Genomic DNA, 21372 nt, shown 5'->3' on the forward strand with positions numbered 1-21372 from the left:
AGTTTATCAACATTTTGTGATAACTTTTCTAGTCCTTGTTTTGTTTTTTACTATTTCCGTTTAATTGTTGTCACCTTTTTAACTGATTGCGACTTGATTGTTGATAAGTTTTTTTTATTAATTTCTATTATATTATATTCATGAGACATGTGAGAAAATCATTTCAATGATTATCTGTAAGTAGTCATTTCAAGTTGATTGTTAACTTGATTGTATCATATTAACGAATCGCAATTAGTATTATCTTGACAAATCAGTATTTCCAATTAGCTAATCAGTGAGAGAGAGAGAGAGGAAGAAAAATAAAAAATCTCAAGAATTGTTGTTGATTCAGTTTCTTCATTCATTGCAATCAACTGATTACTTTCTCAATGGTACGTCAATGGTAATTTCTTGAGCATCGTAATTCAGATGAGTCAGATAAAGTTCATTTTCTCAATAAAATTAACGTTTTATTAAACAAGATCTTACAAATCACAGGCTTCTTTTTTCATTTAGTGTTTGATACACAGAGAAAGTAGATAGCGAGAGAGAAAAAGGGTGAGAGAGAGAGATGATCATAAATTATGACGATGGAAGAATAAAGTTATACACATGAGAGCGAAAAAAGAAAATTCGAAAAAAGCAAAGATCGAGAGAGAGAGAATGAAAAAATGAGTGCTTGTGGAGGTTTATCGCTATTCTTTTCCATGGAATCGTAAGTTTTTTTTTGAAGAACATGAAAATGGATTAAAACCTCCAGGTTATTATCTCTAAATCGCATTTACAGTTTTAAGAATTTGGTTCATTTTTGTTAATCCGTTAGGTAGATAAAAGTTTACATCTTTGATGTGCATCGTAAGTGTTTGTGGTTCGTGTGTGAGTTTCAACTGTACATTGAACGAGGCGAAATTGACCAATTTGTCCCCAATAATGTTCTCGGTGTTACTTTTCAAAGTAGCTCGAACTCAATTGAACAAGATCAGGAGCATTCAGAATTCAAATGTTTCTATTGATAGGAATATTCGGATCGATGGTGTTTTCCAAGTAAAATCCAATCCGAAGGCCACAATAGTAATTGGTTATCATTAAATTACAAAGTATTAATAGATCACTTTAAGGATTGACCTTTCGGATTCGATTTTCATTGCTGTTCATTATCATCGGGATAATCGATTATAACCATGATCGAAATGAATTAGTAGAAAAAAAGTCTTTTAGAGTTTTATGATTTCTTTTTGTAGCCAGAGAAATGAATAAGCCACCAGGAACTTGGATGTAATCAGAATTGCAAGAAGAATATAATTTCGTGAGCGAGAATTTTTCGACCTTTCGAGACAAATTCGAAATGTACAAATCGAGCAAATTGTTTATGGCCTCTTGAATTGTTCTTTTCTTGCTGTTCTCTCTTCTTCTTGATTCGATTGATGCTCTAATCCAAAAAGTAACTGTGAAAATCTCGTAAAATCAATTCATCAGCTAATCTCCTCCAGTTAATTTCTTTCCCTGAATGGTAATTATTCATATATAATATATATATTTGTGGACTTGTTCAGTATCACGATTACCATCCTCTCGACAGGGACGAAGAAAAAAAAACAAAAGTTTACTCGAAAGTCATTTAAATTAAATGTTCGCAGCAGTTAAGTAAACATAGAAGGCTTTCCTTGAGGAAAATTAATACACAATGAGAGAGAAAGAGAGAATTGGAAAAGGAAATTGATTTTTTAAAAGCTTCATCAGCTTCACTTGATGCGAAAAAGAAAACAAAAAGATGGATAATCTTTGATGATTAAAATTATGTAACAATTAAAAAGATTTGATGATTAAAAGATAAATCTAAAAGGATAACTAGGAGCCCAAAGAGGCTGATGACCAAATTGAGCCTAGAGATGATGATAATGATGATGAAGATGCGGAAGACTGTGATGGCGATTTTTGTTGTTCATTGAATGATGAAGATGAAGATGAAGATAAAGATGAAGATGATGATGGTGATGGTGATTCAAAGAAACCAAGATGACTGAGAACAGCATTTGAATTGGCAATTAGTTGATCTTTGTATTTCCATATTGTTGTATCTCGAGTTGTGTATATCCTGAAATCGGTTTTACATGAGTTTTTCAATGGACCAACACAATCTTTACGATAATGTTGAAGGTGAGCTAATGAAGTGTTGATTGAATAGGTTGTACATGAGCCAAAACAATTAAGTGGAAAATGATTATGAAGGGAAACAACTCTTTCCGTATTGTGGAAACATTTAACGTACTGTCCTGGTTTAGTGTAATTTCGAGATCGATAGACATGTTGTAACATGTGAAGGTAGGTCGGAATTCCGGGCTCATGGCCTGTGTGTTTCATCTGTTGCTCACCGACACCCAGATCATCAAGGAAATAAGCATTACGAACATTATAACTGGCACGGGAATAGTTTTTCTCCTTTAGTGATTCCCGTTCAACAACGGCCATTAGATCAGACCAATTGTCGTGCTGTAAGGGCATAATAATCTCATCGATATCCAGTAATGCTAAATATGAATATGAATAAAGATTCCGATAAAGACAATCATTATAAGGGATCAGTTCATTTTGTCTTTTAGCGGTCAACTTGTTTTTCAGGTAAAGATGTCGGAAACCAGGTAAATTGGGCTGATCTCCAGGTAAAGTGATCGGTGTTAATTCAACTAATCCTTTCTCTTGATAATAGTTTAAAACTTTAGATATATTTGGATGGATTTCCATCTCATAAAGGAAAATCTTTTTGGTTCCAAGTATTTTCAAAAGTTCAATCCATTCAATTAGACGGACACTAAGATCTTCATGGAGAAAGTCAAGTCCTTTAACGCAAACGGCAAAATCTTGCTTAACCTCAGGTCGATTGTTGATTACTCTTAAATTGTTACGAGCTTTTTGACACTTTGAATCAACCAGGGAAACTGAATTAGGTGCATATGAAATTTTCTTGGGAAATCCTTTGATTCTTGGGATTTTACAATTAATTACATAGGGTTGAAGAAGACCATCCTTGTAGTTACCCCATTTGGAATACCATCCGTAAGTATAAGTGGCCTGACTTATTATTGGACCTGAAACATTGTCAAACCATAAGAGACAATAAGTTGGCGGAGGTTTAACCCGATCAATCATGGCCAGAATACGAACTGAAGGTAAAGGTCCACCTCGCCAACGGTCATCATAATAAGCACCATAAAGATAGAAAGATGATCCATTTGAAGTGACCACTTTCTGCCAATAGATGTTATTATAATCTAATTCAAAGAGACTTGGAAATTCAGTTCGACAAGTTTCACCTTCGGGTATAATTCCGGATTTACTATTTTTCCCCTTCTTCTTAATCTTATTCCAATAAGCAAGCGGTAGATTTGATACATTGGACAATTGAAGTAGAATCTCCTGTTCATTCAAACTCGGTGAATTATCAACCTGAACTTTTGCCTGTAATAGTTGATTTGGATAACCAATTGGATTAGATGAAGATACCGATTGTGATTGTGATCCAAATTTATCGATAAGTTGACCATTTGATGATTTGGTTGTTGTTGCTGAACTATGATAGGAGATAAATCCAGTAGAATAGTCTAATGGATTGTTCTGTAATAATCCTCTTTGACCACCGGAATTAGTTAACGAAGATGCACTATTTAAACCTAAATAATCGTAATTCTTATCAACAGGATTAGTCGCTAATCGGTAAACAAGGAAACAAACACAAGTCCATAAGAAGGCGAAGTATATTAAACGTTTATAAGCTCGTCCGGCGTAAACGAATTGAATCATTGTGGCCGTTGGAAAACTCGAAGAGAGAAAAAAAGTTTCCGAACAATTGGAATCAAAATGGACTTTTTGGTCTTCTTTTTTTTCTTCTTTTCTGTTGTTCGTTGGTTCGTTGGGTGATAATATAAAACCAAACACAGGGGAAAACAGGGAAACAAAACTCAATTTATGAATATTAACGTTTGACTATTTGAAGAAAATGATTTCAAATGATTGGTTATGACGACGACGATGATGATGATTAAGCATAAATGACATGTTATCGATCAGAGTAAAACCAACACAGGGGAGTAGTTGATGTTTGTAATAAGATAATTATCGATGATGAGATAAAACAATCATGGAAACCGATGATATGCAAGAGGAGAGAGAGAGAGAGAAACAGGTGATTAATTATATGGAGAGAAAAGTGAACGACAAATTGAATGGAGAGAAATGTCAACTTACAAGAACTTATATTGAGGGAATTTTGTTGATTGTTTTGAAAAGAGAATGACAAAAGGTGAGAATTAGCCAGTTATCCGATATTCTTGATTCCGAGCACATCGTTGATTCTGAAATGTTCAGAATAGTTACACATATGAGAATCTATGGAGAATAGAGAGAGAAAAAAGATTTTCGGTTAGTTTAGTTTCATCGAATATTCAGTTTGGTGGAAAAAGAAACAAAGTAAACCAGATTCACCAGAATGTTAGAGGAAAAAAGCATTGACTCTAAAGGAAGAAGATGAAGAAAAAAAAACATGGAGATCAACTAATAAGATCTCTTTAGTTTTCTTCTCACTTTCTGGTTTCTTCTCTTTCTTCCTCATCTTCTTTCTTCTTCTTCTTCTTCTTCTTTCACAACTAATCCTCTTTTTCTCAATGAAATTTTCTTCACAAAGAAAAGAAAAACTTTTTCTTCACCTACCAAAGAGATTTGTTGTTGATGTCACCAAATCACCGAGTGTTTGATGTTGATCGACAATTAGTTCACTTTTAATTGTTGATAGTAAATCATCATCACAGTAAACAAAAAATCGTATCAATTGATGGAGAATTAAAGTTTATATTAGATGATGAAAATTCAAGATGAAAAGAGAAAAAGGTAAACTTTACCTGGCGAGAAAAAGACCTCACCTGAAAGTAAAAGTTTCTTTTCTTCTACCAATAGGTGGCCCTTTTCCTCTTCTTCTTCTTCTTTCTCTTAATCTTAATCTTAATCTGGTTCTAATATCGATGGTCAGTGGACTTAATCTTAATCAGTTCTATTTCTTAATCATCAATGAAAAGAAAAGTTATCATCATTCTCGTATTAAAGTGACAACTTAAACGGATCAATTCAACAATTGATTAGAATTGAAGAGAAAATCAATTTAATCTTAATCCTGATAATTTCTGTTCATTAATCTTTAATCCTTAATCTTATCTCATGATAAGAAATACGATTCTCCATTTTTCTTATTACTAATTTGTCAACAATCAAGTGGAAAACAATTAATGATTTCTTTTTTGTTTCTCTATCTAATGTAGTGATTAAGAGAGAGAGAGAGAGAGAGAAAATTTCAATCAACAATCAATAATTAAAATTGACCTACAATTTGGGATTGACAAGGTAACTAAATTAATCACTTTCTCACCTAAAATCATGAATAAGATTAACTGACAATTAATTATGTTTAATATACAATATGTGTGCTTATAAAGTCAACAGGTAATTATTATCATCACCTGTAATCATCAAGATGTAATCAATTAAACATAACCGATAAAAACAATGAGCACAATTAAATATCATGATAAACAATTTTCCAATTATCATTGTATTTATATATAAATAAATAACCTTGAAGATAATTGGGGAAAAAAAATCAACCAACTTCAATCAAATTAAGTTAATTGTCACTGGTAAAGAAAATTGAAAACAAAAATCAATCAACAATATTAACTAATGATGATTAGTGATTTAAACAGATTTGATAACAGTTAACAAACCGATCCAATGATTTCAGTACACAAATTGATATCTTATATTAAACATATTGCAATAGATTTTAATTGCTTTTTTATCTTATCAAATTGATTGTTGAGAAATTAATTCAATTGAATCAAATTAACTTGAAAGTTCTCGTTAGTGGCGACATCTGGTATCGAATTAGGTAACTAACCCAATTGAAGGCGCGAAATTAAATTGAAATTGAATTTCAATTCTCAATGTTAATGTGATGATATGAATTTAATATTATCTTTCAGTGAATTGTGATAATAATGAGTAGTTTTCTTTGAAATTATTATATCAATTGATGTGGATAAAAGTTAATCATGTATAATATATATAATATGATATAACTTAAATTACTCTCTAATTGTTGTTGATGAAATGTTGACGGGTCATTGACGTTGGGGACAAATTATTATGTGGTTAGAACTTTTTTTTTTCTTGACAATCAACAAGTAAACTTATTGTTTAAACTGCTTCCGAGTTACAATGATTGTTTTTATCACTTCTCATTGTCATCATTCATGATTATTCATCACGATAACCATCATGTAATCAGAATGAAATAACCATTGACACAATGTTGATTCTTGTGCTCATCATTTGTTACATTGTTTTTTTTTTGATATTTATTTCTCAACATGATTATTATCACATTACACTGATTGTTTATTTCTGAGTATTTATTATTATTATTCAATGAAAATGATTCAATTTACATTAAATTACTTCCTCAAGGCATTAGTTGTTTTTTTTAATGTTTCCCTTGGTTTACAGTCAATTACATTTCCAGATAATAAATTGAAATGATTCATTTCAAGTATCAGAAAGATGATGATGATGATGATGATGATTAACTCTGATACTCGGTGAACTTTTTTTTTCCATGATATTTTTTTGAAAAGTTAATGTGATTATCATGTTGATATCAATTTTTGTTTACTATCTCATTTTTCATCTGAGTTAATCTTTAAATGCTCATCAAATCTCAGGTAGATTCATGTGATATTACACCTTGATAACAATTCTCAAGAGACATTATCAGACTTTACTTTGTCGTTTGTTTACTTTCATCATAATGAAAGTGGTGATGATGAATATCATCCTCATCATCATCTTCGTTATCACCATAAAGTTGTTAAACAAATGGACACTCACTTATTGTCCAATTCTGTTCAATTTCATGATAATGCTTATAGTTACTCTCTATTTGCTTATTTAATATGGATGATGAAATATTGGAGGTCAGCAAAAGTCAGGTTGAAAGGTTGAAGATGAGAATAGCAGGAAATAAGATGGCGAAGATGAAATTGAATGAGTTACATTTATGTTTAAGAAACAAGATGTTACTTTCATCATCATCATCATTTTTTGCTCTCTCTCTCTCTCTCTCTCTCTCTCATCTTCCCCATGTAATAAATGTTATCATGCTGATGTGACTGTTTATGGTTTAAATTGAAATCTGATGAGATGAAGATTAGTTCAAGGTGATGAGAGTTATTTGAGAAAAATAGAAACAAAATTGATGAGGAAAAGGATGAAAAGAATGACCAACAACTTAATCTTTCTGTTTATTATTTGAAGCTCCAAATGCCATGATAATAATGATGAAATAATAGTGCTAAAGATGAGGATGAAATAAGATGGAGAGCAAAAAAGAAAAGAAACTAGATATAAGATATAATATCGAAATGATTTATCTAATTCCTTGAATCAATTTCAATTTCCCCCGACAGTTCATCCTCATTATCATCATTATCATCATGTTGTTTACTATTTTATTTCTTCATCATTTTTTTTTTGGGAATCAATTGAAACTGATTAAAGGGCAATCAAAGAAGAAGAAGAAAAAAAAAGTCAATTTCGAAAGGAATAAAAATTGTCCAACTTGCACTTTCGTTATTCGTTATCATCTCGATTCATTTGATTCGATACGATGGATTTAGGATGGAATTGCATTCACAAGATATTCAATGTACTCGAGAAAATAAAAAGATCGTAAGTTAATCAGGATTAAATTGACCTTCTTTCCAATTGATTTCTTTTTCTTTATCTCCTGTCTCTCAGTATCTTTAATAGAGTGAAATTTGTTTCGTTTATCATGAAACGTAGTTTACAAAGATGATGAGGATGATGAAGATGAAAAAGAAAAGATCATATACTTGAATCATCTTCATCTTCTACCGTTTTGTCATCTTCATTATCATCACCTTTTCTCTCTCTCTCTCTCTTCATATTATTTTATTTTATTGCTTCTCATTATATTGATAAAGAATGAGAATAAGTTAAAGATGAGGATGCTGATGATGGAGACAAAGAGACATTCAACTGAATGAGAAGAAAAAGTAAAAGGATACTGATTGATAAAGAGAAGATGAAGAATAAAATAAAAACAACAACAAGAGTAAAAGATGATGATGATGAAAGGAAGAAGAGTCAATTATCAGCGATTATCTCGTAATAATCATCAACTTTTTTTTCTTCTCTATGGTTTGATGATGCGTGTTTATGTTTATCATTGGAAAAAGAAAAGACAATGATCGTAATTTGATTTTCTCATGCAAACCGACAATTTTCATCTTAATGTCTACTCTTTATTTCCAATCTTAATACTCATCATGGTCTCTTCCCTTTTCTTGTTACCTGTCACACTTTGATCTTCTTCTCCCATGATGTTCAGATTCAGAGAAGAGAAGAGAGAGAGAGAGAGAGAGACGATTCAGAGAAGGAGATGATGATGGAAGAGCTTTTATTATGTTGACAAAGATTCTTGTTCTTCTTGTTGGTTATCAAACTTTGGATTCTGTGAAACTTTATCATCAGAATAATAGAACTGATTAGTTGGTTGAGAAAATCATTCAAGGGATTATCATTCAGCTTATCAGTTTCATTGATCATCTTATTCACCTTTTTATCATCCCTAATCTTCACTAATTTACACAAAAATCACCAACTGATCAATGATGATTAAACGATTCTCTTGTTAACTCACTTATCTAATCTACTTTTCCATTATAACACTTTTTACCTCAAGGCAATTAATTAATTGTAGATAATCAAACTTGACCATACGAAGTTAATCTTTCTCTCTCTCTCTTTTCAATTAAGGTGAGAATATTTAATTAATTGAATATCCTGATTGTGGAGCTTCATTAATTGTTCTTTAAACAGTTAATCTAATTGTAGATGTCCAATGAAAAAATCGCTTCGATGGACAATTTAATAGACTAAGTTTCAAGTTTAACTGTAAAAATTTAGATCAATTTATAATTCTGTTCATCGTTCGTGTCAACTTAATTAACCATGTTAATCAACTCAACGATAATCTATGAAGATAATTAATAAATTCATTCAAGATGAAGAGAGTTTATCATCAATTCGCCTTCAATTACTTCCTGCTGTTCATTTAACAGTCGATAGTTCAGATGATTGTTCAATTCTATCAGAATGGATTAAATTATTTACTTCATTAATCTTTTTTTTCGCTGAGACTTGATTAACATTTAAAGGTCAAAATCTTCTGGTCTAATACATTGGACTAAATCAACGATAATCGACCTAAATTCTGGGTCAACAGAATATACATACAGTTCGAATATGAAGTATCTGAAAAAAGAATTTCGAACAGTTTGATAAAGTTCATTTTCGATTTGATAATATTTAAAAGTTTCCTTTTTCTTTTGTCACTTAATTAATTCGTCAAAACCACAAGAACAACTTTCGATGTAAATTCAAGAATAAATCACCTTTACTCTTGATTAAAAATAGAGAGAGAATTGTTCATATTAATTGGAATATCATGGAAATGTAGAGATAAAGTTTTCCTTTCTATTGTTTTCAATGGAAAAATTTTTTCTTTTCTCTTTCAGGTGACATTAATCATGTTACCAATGAGCGATGAGAGAGTTTAAAATTAAACGCTCAACTTGATTAATTAGCATCTTCTTTTGTCATCATCAAAATTTTTGCTCTTTCATCTTAATTAAAAAAAATTGGAACCACAATCATGTGAACACCAAAAAGAAACAGGTAAAAACATGAACCTGTCAAATGGACACAATGTTAATCAGTGATACTATTTGGATACAAAGAGTAATCTGATCAACATGTAATCATTTTTACAGGTAAATTGAATTGAATTGTGTCGTAATTATTTATAAATAGTTGATTATAATTGTAAATAAGCAGAAAAATTAACTCATCTTATTTTTTTTCTTGTCTTTTTCATTTTTTCTTCCTCATCATCACCATGATAACTGATGATACGTTGCTGTTTCTTTGTGGTTAACATTGCATAAAAAAGATGAGAAAATGTCTTGAAATGACAGGTAAGTCAAGAATTTGAAATCAATTCCAAGGATTGTCACACAATCTTAACTGACAAAGGACAAGAGAAAAAAAATACTCAAACATGATGAACAGAATTTCTTGTTAACTTATTACAATTGTAATATTTGATTTGATATTAAATGAACTTCTCATTTTGTCATCAACAAAGTAATCATCATCTTCCCCTTTACCATCATCATCATCTCACAATTTTCCTCTTCCTCTTTGTTTATAGCTGTTGATCCTTCTGATTCTTTGTTCCCTGTTTTCTTATATCATGAAAGTTATATGACAGTGAATATGTTAACTACGATTCAATGATCCATCTTATCATCAATGTTCAGTTCTCTCTCTCTCTCTCTCGTTGGAACTCATTTTCACCCTGATGATTATTATCTTCTCATGTTACTTCAATTTCAACTTTTCTCTTTCTCTATTATCTTAATAATCCATCTTTTCCTTGGGCCTACAAAGGTTCAAAAGTTGAGGAAATTTTCATGGTGAAAATCAAAAATTATCCATGATTTATGAAAGATAATTGACCAAAATAAGGAGATGAACACGAAATCAAGAGAGAGAGAGAGAGAGAGAGAGAGAGAGAGAGAGAGAGAGAGAGAGAGAGAGATGAACAAAGTAAAGATGAAAAAAGGATCCGGAAATTGGAGATGAGTTCAATTGTTTCCGATTTTCTCTCATCAAATATTCCAATGTTTTCACTTTTTTGGTCCATTTCACCAGAATTTCCCCTGGAATGATGATTTAAGCACTTTCGATGCTACAAACGACCATTATTTCACTCACGTAGAATATTATTCAATTGAATCATTGGAATAACAATTAAATTGTAATCCATCAAATTTGATCATTTCCATTGAAAATAAATTACAATTTATTCAAATTTTTTTTTAATTATTTACCTAATTAACTGTCAATATCCTTTTCTTTACCAATCAATAAACTTAATTACCAATCAAATTGTTAATAATAACAAATAATATAAATTTAGAAATACCTTTAATCAGTCAATCAAAGAAAACTACAACAAATGATGGAAAAATTGTATCAGTCATACTGATTAATTATCTTAAACCAATCAGTCTTAAATCATCATCAATGCAGGTATCATGTACTACTACTAATCAATATGTTATCCTTTTAAGTTGATTGTTAACTTTGATTAGTACAAGAAAATTTAATTATATTTAGAGTTGATTACTATTGACCACATAACGAAAACAATGATGACCACTCCTGATGATTATTTTTTAAGGGAAACAATCAAATTGTGTGATACATGTGATTGATACAATTTATCAACTAATCTCATGTTAACAATAATGTTGATTGAAACCATCAACTAACTGTTAACATTTCTGGTTGTTCCGTTCATGTCAATCTGATATATAAGGTTAATTGTGGAAATGTCTAAATGCTGGAAAAAAGTTTCAATGAAATTTGATTCTTTCCAGGATAAATTGTCTTCGAATGTTAATCTTTCATCTAGAATATAAATATAAATATATTCTCATGTAACTTTCTCTCTCTTTCTGTTTATCATCATCATCATCAGAATAAAGAAAAGACAAAACAAAATGTTTGGCATAATATCAAATGCTACATGTGTGTATATCTGATTAACGCCATTGTTGCACTTACCCTGCAGGCGATTGAATTATTTCATGGAGAAATGAGAGAGAAACTTTCATGATTCACCTCAATTTCACTGTTATTTTCATTGTTATTTTTCATACGTTGATTATTATTGTAATTGGATATGATCCATTACTAGTTGACTATTAAGTTGTGAGTAAATTTAATCGCAGAAAATATCATGTTATTATTGTGAGTTCATTTCTTTTCCATTACCAATTTTATGTTTTTCTCTCTCTTGATTGTTTCAAATTAACTTAATGAATTGTGTAGCCTTGATTGTAATGGTAATCATCCAATGTTGCATTAAACACTAACAATTGACATAATCAAATGTTTCGGGTTGTTCATTATCATCATAAGACTCATAAGATTCAAGGTAATATCTTTAATCAATGATTCATTTTCATGATGATTGTTGATTAAGAGAAACAGAAATGAGAGTGATTTATGTTGAAGAACAAGAAAAAAACTTTGACAAATTGTTACAATTAAAGTTTCCGAATTGTTTTTCTCTCTAGATTGTTAAATTATATTCAGGATTATCTTTCGATTCACCTTCTTCTCATTATTATCCTAATCACTTTTACTAATGATAAATTTGTAGAATCTTTAATCACAATTAGCTGAGTGTCTTTTTCTAAATAATGATCAACCTTTCGCTGATTGTTTGTATCAATTGTTTTCCAATTGCTCTAATTGTAGTCGTATTATCATCTCTCTCTCTCTCTCTCTCTCTCTCTCTCTCTCTCTCTCTCTCTCTCTCATGATGTTGTTTCCTGTTCATCTTTTGTCAATTCAATGTCAAAAACTTTTAAATGATTAGAAACTCTCATTTGTTTTAACAACAATTGTCTAATTCAGTTGACAGATTCAGTTAATCAACTAACCTTGACATTGATCTCTCTCTTGTTACAATCAAATTAAAAGTAATTTAATTGTTCCAATAGAAACATATTCTAATGTGAAGGTAAATCGAGATGTCCATGATTAAGAAAAAAAAGTTAAATTCAATGTTTGATTGTTAATTCAATTATTCATTTGCTGATCGTGTTTAAATTTGATTATTGGGTTAATAGGATAAAAATGATTCTGTTGATCAACAACAACAACAATTTACGATGAGAAATTTAGTAAAAACGTGATTTCAGAAGTTTCAAATTAAATTAACGAACTGATTTCGAGTCAAGAATTTACAAGGATTGAGAGAGAGAGTGAAAATTTCAAGGAGAATATGAAAAAATATTATCATTACTTGTAGATGAAGGTAAGAAATTGATGATATCATAACAATAATCATATGAAGATAGAGCCATATGATGATGATGATGATGAAGATAAATAAACAAGAATCACGTCTCTACATTTGTTTCCACCATGTTAACATAGAGGAAAAGATTTTCTTGAATAAAAACAACAAAACTCTGAATGAAACTCAGGGTAAGATGCTGATAGTTGTCGTGATGATGATAATAATGGTGATGAGATTTTCCTTGAAGATGTTTCATCCCAAAAGCAACAATAAATAATAATCATCATGAAGGAAAAAACCATATTGGCAATAGCCTTGGTGATAAAATAAATAGAGAGAGAGAGAGAGAGAGATGAAAATGATGATGATGATGAAGGGAAAAAATTTTATTCTTCATCTCTTATATTTTTCTCTCATCATTTTTAACAATACATTGGATATTATTCAGAGAAAATATAAGGATAATTTAGTTTATTATCTTCTTCTTATTTCTATTCATCCAAAAAGTTCTGAACTTTCATGGAAAGAAAGAAAAAGAGTAGAGATGTTTGTCGAGTTTTTTTCTTCTTTTTTGTCTCAAAATTCAAGGTTAATCATTTTCTAACCTCATCTTCCTCCCACATCTTCTCAGGCTATTCAACCATCATCATATTCTCTTCCAATGAACAGAATCATCTTCATCAATTATAACAACAAAAAAGAAACAAGGTAAAGAGGAAACTATTGATTGTCAATAGACAAAAACTTTACACTTTCTTCCCAATGACAAATCATTTACACTTCCGATTTCCCATCAAATTACTCAAATAAGTCAATAATTTTGGGCAATTTCATTCATCACTATTGATACAATTAAGTTTATCAATGGAATTGATATAATTGTCAAAGTAATTTAAGATCGTTACATTTAAATGTAACTAGAATTGTAAATGATTTAAGGAAAAGACATTTGAATGAAATTACCTTTAGATTGACTTTACAAGGTAAAGGAAAAAGATTCTGTCACTATTTGTTGGCATAGTTTAAAAATGATTCAGAATGATGATGATGATGATGATGATGTGAAGGAGAATGATGAAAATGATAGAGAAGAAAAAAAGTTCTAAAAAAAATGTTGAGAGATAAAATTTCAACATTTTATCAGAACTTTTTTTTTCTTCTTCTTTTGCATAAAAGTTTCTCGAAACTTGATTTCATTTTTACTCAACTTTTTTTTTCTTCTTCTCCATTCATTCAGAGGCTACAATGTTTTTCCAATGTTATTTTCATATGTTATTAACATGAGAATATATTACCTTGAATGCTCTTGTTTTTTTCTTTACCTTCTCATTCATTTTATCATTATCTTTATTCGTCATCTTCTTCCTCATCTTTTTTTCTCATCATTTCTCTCTCTCTCACTCACTCGTTCTTATCATTGTAATAGAGGGAGAAATCTAGTTGCTTATTTCATAGATGTTGAGCTCAGAGAAAATGATTTCTCAGTCTAAAAACTATTAGACTTGATTGTTTGGTATTCGTTGGATATTATTGATTTTTCACCATCTCTCATTCTCTCTCTCTCTCTCTCTCACTCACTCACTCTCATGTATTCAACTTTATCTCCATTTTGATTTGATTTGCTTGTTAATCTAAAAATGTAAAAATCATATTCTTCGGGAAACTTTTTCTCGCTTATATTCACAGTTGAAATGATAACAAACTCTGATTACCAATCATGTAGAAAATTCAATCATCGATAATATATAATATGTGTTCCATTGAATTGTAAATAAATTTAATTGTCAATTATCATCACTAATCATCAAGCAAAAAATTAGCTAATTGTAGCCTAATTGCTTGAGACTAAAACCAGAGCCAAACTTTTTTTTAAACATTAAGATTAAGGAAGTTGGAATCAAATTTCAAAGTCGCAATTATTTAGGTTAATTATTTTTACTCAATTATTATCTGATTGAAATCATTGATTAAACTCAGGTTATCATTCAAGTTTCATGATCATTTTTTCATTCACCATTCAAAAACATCAAGGAAATCATCTTGGAAATTAACCTTTAGGTCAATGTTGTCCATGTTAATCCTATGGTCAAATTTGTTGGTTGTTTTGACCTTCAACTTGACTTTTGTTGATTTTTCTTGTTTCAATTGATGATATTGGTTCATGATGGAAATGATCAACACCATTTTCACAATCATTTATCATGATCACCATCATGATGAACATAAACATTAACGTTTTAATATAATACATGAAATGATTGATGAGAATTGACTATTAAGCTTTTATTACATTAATCAACGATAATTTAACAATAATGATAATTAGCTTAATAGTGATTTCGCTTAATTTGATAACTTTCAACAATCAAATAATAGATTTGATTAGTTTTATTATCAATCGTTATTTTTTAACTTTTCAAGTTAATCAATAAACTTAACTTGATAATATCATTGCAATGAAATGTTTAAAAGTTACAACATTCAACTTGAAACTTTATTATTAGTTAGTTGATTGAATGAAATGTTAATTTAGTTTTACAAATTAAGAGATTTTCTTAAATCATTGATTACAATTAGACTACAAATAACATTGACACAAATTTCCGATCAACCAGAATTTTAAATTCTAAACTAATAGTTAATCTCGGTGAATATATTATTACATTTGGTTGTAATTTACATATAAAAGAGATGATCAAATATACTAATCACCATTAAATTAGAATCAACATTTAATTGTGATCAGTATATTGATCAGATTGGATTGTTGAAAATAACCAAATCTAGTCAATATTTATCATTCAGAGTTTCATCATGATCATTATTACATAACAGTAATTGACTGAGCAATCATGATGGAATCAAAGTTATTATCAATGTTATTCACATGAATCTGTTAATAAGATTAATATTAATTGTTGATCGCAATTTTATTTATCACAATTTCAGTAAATTCAATTTACATTTTAAACATTTCATGGTTGGTGTACTTGAAAAGTTTCACTTGGAATCAAATATTATCATAAATTGAACAGTTCTAATAAAGTGACAAGCAAGTCAATCAGAATTGTTTATCTCATTGTTTATTTTCATGTCTCTGAGTATTTTTACCTCAAGCGTTTACAGGGGATTCAAATCTTAGTATTGATAACATACATCAAGGATAATGCAATTGGTTCAATCAAAATAATACCAATCATGATAAATGTGTTAAGATGATGAGGATGATTGTCAGAGAGAGAGAGAGTGAGCATGGTGAAAATCTGTGAAAGTTTCAAGATGAGTAAAGATATAATCAGGGGCAAGGAATCATCAACATCTCTTGGTGTAATTTGGACTGAGAATCATCAACTAAATGTCATCAGTTTTATTTGTTTTTCCTCTTTTACACTAAAAGTTTTTCTTTTCTTTTCTTTTTTATTTCATTTCATTGTAACTGAATTCAGGGTAAGAACACTAGGAGATAATGAAGACAATGATTCGGATGAATACCTTGGAATATGTTATGGGCGAATGAAAGTGAGACCCAGAGAGAAGTCGACAAGATAAAGAAAGAAAGAAAAGAAAGAGAGAAAAAAAAACTATTCGACCTTCATTGGTTATTGATGTCTATTGGAGTTTCTAATGTCGATCAGAAAGAGATGAAGATGAGATGATGATGCTCATCATGATAAAAGAGTAAAAGTCAAGAGAGAGAGAGAGAGAGAGAAAGAGAGAGAAATTATGAGAATTCATTGGGAGATCAAGAAGAGGTTATCAAGATGAACATCATCATTTTCCTCATCATCTCAGCTAAATGAAGATTCTTTCCCTTGTCATCCCTATTCTCATCAATTGACATCATTCATTTACTTACTTTTTTTTCATTAGAAACCATAGTTTTATGAGTATCCTCATCATCTTGATTTAATCTTCATCATCGATCCGATTCTTATCATCATCATCATCATTAAACATGAAAAAAAGGCAAGTGAGAAAGGTTAACTCACTCAACTCTCTCTCTCTCTCTCTCTCTCTCTCTCTCTTTCATCTTTAATGATTATGATGAGGAAAAGGGAGAGATTGATAATTACAAAGAAAATCTCAATGTCAAGTAAATATTGATTCTAATCAATGTAATAATAAGTGTGACAATTAAAGTCAGTTGCCAATATCATATTAACCTAAATACCTCAGAATCGAGTGATAAATTAATCAATTGGTAATCGATCAAATTTAATTGATTATTTTCACAATGATTGTGTTAAGACAAAAGAGATGAAGCTAAAGAATGAGGATAAAGATGGAGATAAATGATAGATAATCAAGTTAATCATTTTCTTTTAATCCTTTTGATCGTTGATTATTTAATAATATCGTCAACAAGTTGATTCGTTTTTCATTTTTATCTTAATTCATCAACGAAAAAAAAAATGATAACAATGATGGTAAGAATATGTCTCACGGTTATCAGTTAATTGCCATAAAAATAAAAGCAAAAGATAATCACAATTAACTCAGCATGAGATTCAGCTTTTTGTTTTAATTACAATTAAAACTTCACTTTTTAATTGTGAAAGATTATTGAAAGACATGAAATAATATTAGGGTGGAGATGATGATGATGATGATGAGCAATTAAAACTGATTCACTAATAATCAGTAACAATTTATATCTCCTAATTTAGTTATTATTATTATCATCATGTTAACCTGAGATTCAATATAATAATCATTGAATACAATGAGTCAAGATGAAACAATTGATTTAATTGTTGTTTTAATTGTCAATTCATTTGTTTTCAATTTTATTTTGTTCAATTCCCTCTTTGTTTTATAATAAACTTAATTGTCAACAATATTCAATGTTATTGGAAATTAAGATAAACTTTTCTGATATAATATAAAAAAAAAATTAAACTGATTGTTATTAGTTTTTTGTTTTGTTTTTGTTAATCAGATGAAACATTTAAATTTGTAAACAATTTTTACAATTTAATCATTTTCATCGAGTACAATTCATTATTATAATGATAATCTAATTACATCTAATTGTTACAATCAATGGCACTTGATGATGAGAATGCTGGTGATACCATTTGATTAATAAAAATATTTCATATCCTGGTTTAAAGATGTAATTGATTAGAGGATAATGATATGTTATTACCTATTAACAGTTAAGTTAATTGTGACTCCCTTAAGATTGATTTAGAAACTAAATTAAAAGTTAAACAGGTAGAGAGAGAGAGAGAAATGGTGATGATGATGATGGAAAATGTTTTAAACTTGAAAACAAAAAATCAATGTTGATCATCATTTGGGGTGGGGTTTAGGGATGCTAATGATGGAGAGATGATGATGGTCAAAAATGACGATGGAATTAAGTTAAGAACTTGAATGTTTATCTTGACCAACATCAATCCACATCACTTTTTCATCCAAAATCATTTTATCAGTGAAAGGTTGATCTTCATACGAGAGAGAGAGAGAGAAACCAATCAACTTTTCTGTCTGGAAAAACGAGTGCCACAAGTTTGAGAAGAGAAATAATTTGCAATAGAATTTGTTGAGGCTGATAACCGGAAGTCGCCGAGAAACTCCATCAAGAGGGCAATAAGAAAGAAAGAAAGAAAGATAGAAAGAGAGAGAGAGAGAGAGAGATCATAATCATCATCATTATCCATGAATTTGTCTTATCCCTGAAAAAAACCTGAGGATAATAAAGGCAAGTTATATGAAGAGTCTACAGATGATGAAGCCGGTTTCAAGAAGCAACATCATCTTTACTGATAATCACCATTTTCTTAATCGTTTGGGTAATGATTTAAATCACTGGTACAGAAAAAAAATCCATGATCAAAGTTCAGATTCAATGAAAATTGTAAAAGTTCAATGATTCATTGAAAAGAAAGAAGCAAAAATTTGAATCACTAATCAATCTAATAACAATCTAGAACGAGAATAGCTAATTGTCATCACCATAATCATCATCATCATCATCATCATCAGGAAAATTTATATATAACAATTGAAATTAATAAAATCTAATATATTTGACAAAAAAAAACAGTGTAAATTTAATAATTAATTAAATACTATTGATACAATTGAATTTGTCATTGAATTTTTCATGATAATAAAACATGATGATGATGAAAACTGAAAAACTATTCCAATTCATTGTGATTTTCATACGACAATAATTAGAAGCAGACATAATTAATAGATTGTATTGTTCACCATAATCATTAATTAACAATTAAACTATAAATTGTTAACCTTATTCAACAATTAATTGTTAAATCATTGACAACAGAAAATAATTCTGGACTTTACCAAATCATTTCCATGAAGATTGTAAAAAAACTTTACCATGGAAATGATTGAAAAAATGTTCAATAATCAGAGAGGAAAAAAAAAGTTAATTGTTGATTAAACAATAATCAATTGTAATTGTTATTAAATTGTTATCATAAGTAATCAAATTTCTCATGTTGATACTTGTTGATTTTGTTTCAATCCAATGAGAGTAACAATTTAAAAAAGTTAACAAGGTTAAATTACATTGAGAGAGAAACAATTTCACTTTCATTTTAAATTAACTAAATTAGTTAAATCTCATCATCAAACTCAATTAAATTAAATTGTTTAACTAATTTAACTCAATCTTTTAATAGATTATTGTTATTACAATCAAGGAGAAAAGTAAAAAATTTTAATTACCTTGGATTGGACAATCTTGATGAGTTAATTGTGATCCTCAAGTTGATATTAATTGTTGTTGATTTTAATTGTTCACTCAGTGTTGATCATTTAAATACCTAAATTATGATTAAGTTTTTGAGTTAATCCTTTTTTTAAAACTGGATTTAATTTTAGTCCAATGGATTAAATTGTTGATGATGAAATGTTATGTTGTTGTAATGATCATTTAATTTAATTTTAATCTCACAATTAAACCTTGAAAAAATTAAATTACCACAACAATCAATAGGCACACATTGAGAAACACACATTAATTGTAGTTAATTAAACTGAATCAATTTAATTGTTGATACTTTTACTTGATTCAAGTTTAATGATTATGATGATTATTTCACTTGATCCGTTTGAAAAGGTGAGACAATTTAAATTAATTGTGATGATGTTTGTTGCTTGGATATTGTTATTAACTTAATCATCATTGGCATGAGATCAAATCAACTGTTAATTGTTAGTGTACCAATCAAGTAAATCTCAATACTGATTATCAATATAACTTAAGCAACACTTGTTGTTGATTGTTGATCATTTAAAACATTCACAGTTTGATTAACTAGATATTTAAATGAGCTAGTTGATTATTAACAATTACAATTAACTTTGGTGTTTTAATGGTAAAGATAAAAAAAAAGTTACAATGTAACTCGACTGGTTCACAGTCAGTGAGATAAATGAAACCAAGAAAAATGTTTGCATCATTGAGAGAGTGATGAGAGTGAGCAGAAAGGTGAAGAGGATGAAGAGGATGAAAAGGATGATGAGAGAAAGAGAGAATATTTACTTTCTTTCCTAATAGAAAGGAAAACAAGTATGAGGAAGATGAAAGAAGACAAAGTGCGAAAGAGAAAAGAGAAAGAAAAGAAAAGTGAAAGAGAGAGAGAGAGAGAGAGAGAGAGAGAGAGAGATGATGATGATGATGATGATTATCAATTCTATTCTTTTTCTGCAACTTTTTTCTCCACCATGTAATTGTCTATGTTAGAACGAGGAACAAGTGGAAAAAAAAGAAGAGAGAAACAAAAAAGAAAACAAAATTCGTTCTAAACTCAATAGAACTTTTCGAATTACCTAATATTCGAAAAAAGAATTGAATAGTTAATTTCGAGGTGAATCATTAATGAATCAATTGTAATCATTTAATTATCGTAACATTCACATGAACCATAATCATTTCGATTAAAAATTTACTCTATTCTCATAAAATTAGTTCCAAAACATTTCGAGAACTTAATTTACCTCTTATAACATTCATTATATTATATCTAAATACTAAATATAAATAATTAATTACACAAAATGGAAAATACCTGTAAATTAACATTCAATATCTACCTGAAAAAGATTAAGGATTAACCAATAAAATGATTAAATTTAAGCTGATTAATGGATTAACTTGAAAGTCACATATCGTTAATATTTTACCTTTAATTGTGATTGGAAAACAAAAAACAATGAAAAGCAAATTAAAAACATTTTTTAATCTTTCAAATTGAAATAATAAAATAAATTGAATCTCAAATAGATTCATTTTAATTAAACCTTTTCTCCATCATGATAATAATAATCATCATCACTTCATCATGATGATAACTGAATTAATCTAAATCAAAACTGTGAATCAGTTTATATTTATACACTTTCAT

The 21372-nt window shown here is 29.2% G+C and overlaps 1 protein-coding gene across 3 annotated transcripts; it reads right to left on the reverse strand.

Moving 5' to 3' along the window:
• Nucleotides 1–426: 426 nt before the first annotated feature.
• Nucleotides 427–20395, reverse strand: LOC128387433 (uncharacterized). Of its 3 annotated transcripts, none has more exons than XM_053346630.1 (3): nt 19691–20395; nt 4225–4365; nt 427–3963 (listed from the first exon to the last, which is right to left on the reverse strand). In XM_053346630.1, the coding sequence occupies exon 3, from the start codon at nt 3778–3780 to the stop codon at nt 1831–1833; it is 1950 nt and encodes a 649-aa protein (XP_053202605.1). In that variant the 5' UTR covers nt 3781–3963; nt 4225–4365; nt 19691–20395; the 3' UTR covers nt 427–1830. The 3 variants fall into 3 exon arrangements, with proteins under 3 accessions (XP_053202605.1, XP_053202606.1, XP_053202607.1); XM_053346631.1 differs by lacking the exon at nt 19691–20395 and adding an exon at nt 4687–4990; XM_053346632.1 differs by lacking the exon at nt 19691–20395 and adding an exon at nt 4462–4575.
• Between the last annotated feature and the right edge of the window lie 977 nt (nt 20396–21372).

This window comes from Panonychus citri, unplaced genomic scaffold (assembly GCF_014898815.1).
Source record: "Panonychus citri isolate SS breed McGregor unplaced genomic scaffold, ASM1489881v1 Contig00090, whole genome shotgun sequence".
Taxonomy (NCBI): Eukaryota; Metazoa; Arthropoda; class Arachnida; order Trombidiformes; family Tetranychidae; genus Panonychus; species Panonychus citri.